Source organism: Myotis lucifugus, unplaced genomic scaffold (assembly GCF_000147115.1).
Source record: "Myotis lucifugus unplaced genomic scaffold, Myoluc2.0 scaffold_2649, whole genome shotgun sequence".
In the NCBI taxonomy this organism is placed as follows: Eukaryota; Metazoa; Chordata; class Mammalia; order Chiroptera; family Vespertilionidae; genus Myotis; species Myotis lucifugus.
The window spans coordinates 1-6,925 of NW_005873697.1; the positions used below are offsets into that span (position 1 = coordinate 1).

Consider the following 6,925-nt stretch of genomic DNA (forward strand, 5'->3'; position numbering starts at 1 on the left):
GCCGCCACAGCCGCATCCCCTGCGCCGCTCCTCCTCCGGCAGCTCCCGGGCAACGCCGGAAGTCACGGCGCGCACCTGCCAAATCGCCCCGGCGGGAAACCGCTCCCTGCGCGGACGGGGCCGCCCTGGCTCCTGTGCGGGTCGGGGCAGCGGAGGGAGGCTCCGCTTTGGGTCCAGCCCGGTCGCAGCGATGGGTGAAGGGGAGGGTCTGCTGGGACCGCGGCGGGCAAGCGGGGCCTCGAGTGGCAGCCCAGGCCGGCGGTGCCGCACCGGGTCGGGGTATAGCGTGGACAGCCTCTCCAGCTCTACGTCGCTGGTGAGCAGTCCGACTAATTAGCCAGCTTCCGTCATTCATCAACTCGCGTTTATTGGGCATCTCGTGAGCGCCAGGCCACGTGCCGGCGCCCAGGTGCAGCCACCGGCAGGCGGGCGGCCGCGGCCCCGAGTCTGAACGAATGCAGGGGGATAACCCAGCCCCATTGAGCGCCACCGGGGAAGCCGAGGCGGCGCGTTTACTGGAGGATCGGGGACTGTTTTCACAGATGTGGACACTTAAGACCCGGAGTAAAGGGACATCCTCTTGGCCACTCCGGCTGCACTGCGGAGCCTTGGCGCTCCCAAGGGTGCAGGCCAACTAAGTGGGGGCGGGAGGGGTGACGTGTGCGGTCGCGGCGCCCGGCGGAGGCGGAAGAAAGGGCCCGCACCGGCGCCGGGGGCAGGGCCAGGCGTGATCCAGCCCTCCGCTGGGGGCGGGCCCGCGCGCCGTCGCTACGGCCGGGCGGGGCCGGGCGTGATGCAGTCCTCCGCGGCTTGCACCCCAGGCCGGAACGCGATCGCGTGAAGCGACGGGACCGCCGGACTGTAGCGCGAGGCACCGTGGGCCGGACCGCCGAGGTGCGCGCCCGGAAGCAGCCGGCGGCTGCCTTGGAAGCCATGGCCACCACGGTTTTGGGAGCTGCCGCGCGTGCTCTGCGTTCGCCGTGCTGGTGAGTGCGGACGTCAGGCCGTGCGCGGGGTGTCCGGGGCGCTCGCGCGGGGGGTTCCGCGCGGGCTGGCCAGGGCCTGGCCTGTGCTTCCTCCCTGACCGTCCTTGACCACGGACATCTCAGTTACAAACGGGCTGCCCCGCCTCTACCTGTGGATGAGAATTCGGGGCCCCGAGCGAGCAGGGACCCTGCCCACTGCTCTCGGTTGTGAACGGGGGATTTTGAAAAATCTCGCACATTAACCTTGCTCTCACATCTAGTACAAGCGCCTTAGATTTTGAGGGCATTGTAATTTTTCCCCCCTTCTGTTTAGTGGGGAGAATCGGATATTTGTACATACTCATCTCTTTCAGGCGTCTGGGGATTTGGCAGACACAGGTTAGAGACACCCACCAGCGAGCATCATTGTTGTCTTTCTGGGAACTCATCCCCACGAGGTAAGCTCAAATGTGGGCCTGACCTCTTTGGGGGCGTCAGCGGGAGGTAGGTGTGCACTGGAACAGAAGTCAAGACCACTCTTTGGTATGCAACATTAACTTACAAAAATTCTGTTAAATTTAGCTGGATGTTTTTCTGTCTCTGTATGGAATACTGGTGTGCCTGTAATCAGAAAACAAAAATTGAATATAAAAGTAGTTTAAATAACTACTTTGAATGGATTCTTGTGGTTTTTTTTTACAGGGCAACGCATACACGTCTGTTCTTCATGGGCCTTCCCATTCTGACTCCCTGGAGAAGTGGAGGGTGGGGGGAAAGGTGTGAGGACTAGTTTTTCCATCTGGAACTCTGGATGCTTTCTAGGGACTTGATTCACAAAATTTGGCTTTAATGCTAGAGGATTAGATTATTCTTAATACTAGATTATCACCATAGGAAATGTGTTCCTGAGAGTAAATAAGACTTTTGTTAATGCTCTAGGATGGGAATATTTGTTAAGAAATCCCCCAAAGTAGGGACAGGCCAGTCATTTTTATTATGCTTTCTCTTAGTCTTACTGAAATCATTTTTATCAATCACAAATCCATCTAAGATGTAATTGGCTTCTAATTCACCCATTTGGTATTTCCACTTTTCAGTGCAATCCCAAGGCATACCTGCACTCCAACACTAAAGATGAGCACTTCCCTTTAATTTATACCCGGATGCCCCATGAAGCTTTCCCACCCCTTCCTGGGTTGACAGTGCCCAAACAGTTCTCACAAGGACCCCAGGTTGGAAGCCACCCATCTCCCTGCCACTCTCAGCTTAGAAGGTTAGGACCATGCGGTTCATTCCCCAGTGGAGCGTTCAGTACAAGTTTGGGGTGCTTTACCTGGCGCCATGCCTCTCAGTATGTTTGTGAAACTGAAGAGGAAAATTTTTTATGTTTGCTTTATCCATCAGAGCAGAACCTCTGAGAAAGAAGAAGAAGGTGGATCCTAAAAAAGACCAAGCTGTAAAGGACCGCTTGAAAAAGAGGATCCGAAGACTAGAAAAGGCTAGCCAGGAGCTAATTCCCATTGAAGATTTTATTATCCCTGTGAAGTTCATGGATAAAGTGAGGTAAGAGTCCTCTAGGGTTGAAGGAGTTCCATCACCTAAAGGTAGTTCTACTTGCCGTTTATGCCAGTAACGGGAAGGGGGTCAGTGGGCTTGGGCTGACTTGGCCCTGGGCTGAGTCCTCTTCTTGATCGTGTCTCATGGGAGTTGAAAAACATTCCTGGGTGGTGCTCTTGAATGGCTGAATGTGGGAAAGAAACTCAGAATAACTGTTTGATAAGCCAGGCCAGATGCTAGAGTTCGTTCCTATCGGCACTGCTCAAAAGTTCATATTGTTGCTCTTTTGCAAGTTGTAGTTGTGACAACTTGGGCCTTGCCCATCCTGATGGTAGAAAACCCTTAGCCTCTTGCTTTGTGAGGCAAAATGCTTGTAGTGGGGATGTGTTGTGTGCAGGGTTGCTGTCTTAGAAAAGCGTATACTATTTATAAAGATGCACCTTGCCATACAAGCGGGACATGGCAGGTGTTTGGCACTCCAGGGCTGGTAAGAGGCTCTTGACTCCCTGGGATTTTGGTGTTCGTTTTCGTTATACCATTTCACTTTTCTCCAGAGTCACCTCTCACCAAAGGCAGTCTCTGCCTGGGAAAGAGGACGTGCTACTATAATCTCCTCAGGATCACTGTCTCCTATTTCCACATAAAGCAAATGGCCCTGGTTCCTAGTGTCAGTTGCAGCTGCCACCACATTCAACACGCCATTCCTGAATTTGTCCCTTTCTTTCCTGAGTTCCATCTGTCTGGCAGGGAGGATGCCTGGGCCATATGCAGTCCCCGACTCTGTGGTCAGTGAGGGCAGTGCTCCCAGCTTCACACTTTGGATTTGTGTTCCCAGACAGCGGCCTGAGGTAGAGCTCTCCTTCGAGGAGGCAGAACGGAGAGCTTTGCTCCTGAAGAAGTGGTCCCTGTACAAGCAGCGAGAGCATGAGATGGAGAGGAAAGCCATCAAGTCCATGCTTGAGGCCCAGCAGGAAGCTCTGCAGGAACTGCAACTCACATCCCAGGAACTCTATGCGGAGGCCATCAAGCGGGACTACAATCTGTTTCCCTTTGAGAGAGAAGGGCCAGCTTACACACCACCAATCTCCAACTACCAGCCCCCTGAAGGCAGGTACCATGACATTACTAAGGTGTACACACAGGTGGAGTTCAAGAGGTAGAACTGCAGGCAGCTGTCTGAACGCGCTGCCCTTGAAAGCCAGAATGACCAGAGCTTGCTCAAGCCTGCTTGTCACGGAATTAGGCATTCTGGGAATAAATGTGAGTTTAATCAAGTGTCTCTTTGTCTTATGTAAGAGTCAAAAATAAGCCCTGACCGGTTTGGCTCAGTGGATAGATGCTGCTCTTCCTTTAAAAATTTTTATTTTCACTTTATTTTGATTGTTTACACGATTACAAATGTCCCCATCGCCCCCCATGCCAGGCACTGGGGAAAGGATGATCGAGACCATCTCCCCCCCAGCAGGAGGCAAGAAACACAGGTGAAGGATGTTCTGCACAGGTGGGACAGACAGAACACATGAACTTCCTCACATCACCAGCAGGACCAGCTTAGCATTTTAAGATGGGGAGGGAGGCTAAAGAGCGTGGAGCAAGCCAGGGACACACTAATTAACAAAACTGCTGTGTCCCACAGGAGGGTGGGACAAGGGGGGCTGAGCACTCGTTTGAATTGCTGTTACACTGGGATGGTGACTGTATTAGTGTGCTGGGGCTGCCAGAACTGAATGCCACTAAATGGTTGTGCGGTCATGAGCACCTTGTGGGGTCTAAATGCCATTGAGACTGCATGGCTGAAACAGACATTTCTCACAGTTCCGGAAGCTAGAACTCCTAAGATTGAGTTACCAGCAGGTCGGTTTTTCTCTCCTTGGCCTGTAGATGGCCACCTATTGGCTATGTCCTCACAAGGTCATGTTGGATTACGACCTCATTTCAACACAGTCGGAGTACGTCAGATGTGAAATTTAACAATCTCAACAACTAAACTGTTGAATTAATTTTCAGCTCCTATTTGGAATCTAATGTGTAAAATGACTTTTGATATATTCCACATTTCCTAAAAATTTTGAGGGAAGCAGACCAAAATTCCATGTGTCCTGGGTTTAGGTTTCTTCAGCCAAGAGTCCATGAACCCTTTTTATGCAAGGTGGTATATTCTGTAGCTGTGTGCATTTCTGAAAAACTGGAATCTCACCTCCTGTGAGCCTAGAAGGTGCAGCTTGCTGGTCCAGAGGTATGCCCCACCTGTGTGTGCCGTGGAACTGAGCGAGTGGGCCATAGCCAAGTGTGAGCACCAGTGGCTGGCGATGCATGGTCATCACCCAACCAGGGTGGCACAAAATGACCCCACAAGGTGTTCGTGACCGCACACCATTTAGTTAACTCTACATGTCCACACGGGTCAGGGCTACTACTCAAAAGTTTACCTGAGAATTCTAGACCTAAGGATGGCCATCTCCTGTGCTAATGTCCTTGGTAGGAGAGCATGAGACAGCCCAACCTGGCTGTTCACAGCAATAGGCAATGGTGCTTGGCTTCCCAGAAGCTGTGCAGTGGACAAAACTGTCTCCCAGAGCATGGCAGCAGTGGGGCACTCTGAACACAGGTGAGGGTTGGGCAAGTAGTGCTGGAGACGTTGAGCTCCGTGTTCCAAGCCAGGCAGAAGCTCCCAGGTACCTACTGGAATATTTGGGCCAAGCGGAGTCCTTGGGGCCGTGCAATAACTTCACTTCAAACAGACTGCAGGAAGCCGTGTAGGGGTGCTTGTCACTCGTCTTTGTCCTCCAGAGGGAGATGCCAGTCTGCAGGGGGGCTCTGTCTCGGGGTCCACACTAGGGTGTGCTTTCTTGCCGCCTGGACTCTCCCACGCTCGCTCTCACAGAGGGATCGCTGTGCAAGGGAGACCCGGTCACTTCACACCTCACATAGCCCTTGTGCCTCCCTCCTCCTCAGCGGGCTCCCAAACACAGATGGACAAACAGCCTATGGTACACACTACTCTGAAACTCTACTTCCATCTAATACACCTTGGTGATGGTCCCATATTAGCACACACATATCTAGATCATACTTTCTCCCAAGCTATTGTGAAAAATGACAATTGATCCTTGAATGTGGGTTTACAGATGCCAACCCACCACACAACTGAAAATCTGTGTAACTTAAGTTGCCCTCTGCACAAATGGATTCCCAACTATGGGTGGAAAATACAGCTGACCTTTGAAGGACACAGGTTTGAGCAGCGCAGGTCCACTTAAAAATCCACAGTAAGTGGAGGCACATAGTTCAAGTCTATTTTGTTTAAGAGTCAACTACTGCGTAGATCACCATAATTTGAGGAAATTTAAAAAATATCTTCTTGACCTCAGAGCTTGATGCCCTTGGTTGACCTAATCAGATTTACCTCCTAAGGCTGGCTGGGGGCTGAGCTGGAAGAAGATATGAGTCGGAAAGAGTGGCCAGAGGGAGGAAGATCAGGCAAGAGATGCTTGTCCAGGGAGCCCTGGATGGGGAATAGGAGTCCAGACCTCAGATGCCACTCTCCTCAAAATGAACACAGGGCAGTACATCACAACTGTCACGGGGCTCGTTGGCAGGTGCCAGTGGTTATGCTGGCCTCTTTACACACATTAATTTCACCTTCTCAGTCTTCTTCTTAAGCTCTATTGTCTCAGATGTTTCTGTTCTTGTTAAAAAGTGATAAATTCAAAGTAGAATATGAAAGACTCCCAGAGTCTTTCAGAATAGAAAAGTAGGTGAACAGCTTCCCTAACACAATTTTAGGCCTAAATTTTTTTTAAATGTATTTTATTGATTTTTTACAGAGAGGAAGGGAGAAGGATAGAGAGTTAGAAACATCGATGAGAGACATCGATCAGCTGCCTCCTGCACACCCCCTACTGGGGATGTGCCCACAACCAAAGTACATGCCCTTGACCGGAATCGAACCTGGGACCCTTCAGTCCGCAGGCCGATGCTCTATCCACTGAGCCAAACCAGTTAGGGCAAGGCCTAAATTTTTGAGCCATCACAGGTTTCCTTAAAGATGGAATCTTCTAGTGGCTAGTGTATACTTCTTGCTTTTTTTCACTGAGGCATCTTTCCATGCCAGGATATGTTGCTATTTATTATTTTTAACCAGAATATGTTATCTATCCTTTTTAATGGCTATATAATACTCTATGGCAGGGGTGGGCAAACTTTTTGACTCGAGGGCCACAATGGGTTCTTAAACTGGACCGGAGAGCCGGAACAAAAGCATGGATGGAGTGTTTGTGTGAACTAATATAAATTCAAAGGAAACATCATTACATAGAAGGGTACGGGCTTTTTTTTTTTTAGTTTATTCTTTCAAAAGGGGCCGATTCGGGCGCGGGGGGGAGAAATTTGCCCACGGTCCC

The 6,925-nt window shown here is 51.0% G+C and overlaps 2 protein-coding genes across 3 annotated transcripts in view; one reads left to right on the plus strand and one right to left on the minus strand.

Annotated features, from left to right (window-relative positions):
- Window positions 1–17: 17 nt before the first annotated feature.
- On the plus strand, window positions 18–3,797 carry LOC102425129 (39S ribosomal protein L40, mitochondrial-like). The gene is made up of 5 exons (XM_023749068.1): window positions 18–316; window positions 822–986; window positions 1,340–1,423; window positions 2,370–2,528; window positions 3,358–3,797. The coding sequence occupies exons 2-5, from the start codon at window positions 934–936 to the stop codon at window positions 3,680–3,682; spliced, it is 621 nt and encodes a 206-aa protein (XP_023604836.1). The 5' UTR covers window positions 18–316; window positions 822–933; the 3' UTR covers window positions 3,683–3,797.
- CUNH22orf39 (chromosome unknown C22orf39 homolog) overlaps window positions 2,546–6,925 on the minus strand; it is a 6,639-nt gene continuing 2,259 nt past the window's right edge. The window contains exon 3 of one of the 2 annotated variants that reach the window (XM_023749069.1): window positions 2,546–2,706. In XM_023749069.1, coding sequence (XP_023604837.1) covers window positions 2,587–2,706 — 120 coding nt within the window. In that variant the 3' untranslated portion in view covers window positions 2,546–2,586. Of the gene's footprint in view, window positions 2,707–3,862; window positions 5,415–6,925 lie in introns of those variants that run through there. The other variant, XM_006108550.3, reaches the window with a different exon arrangement.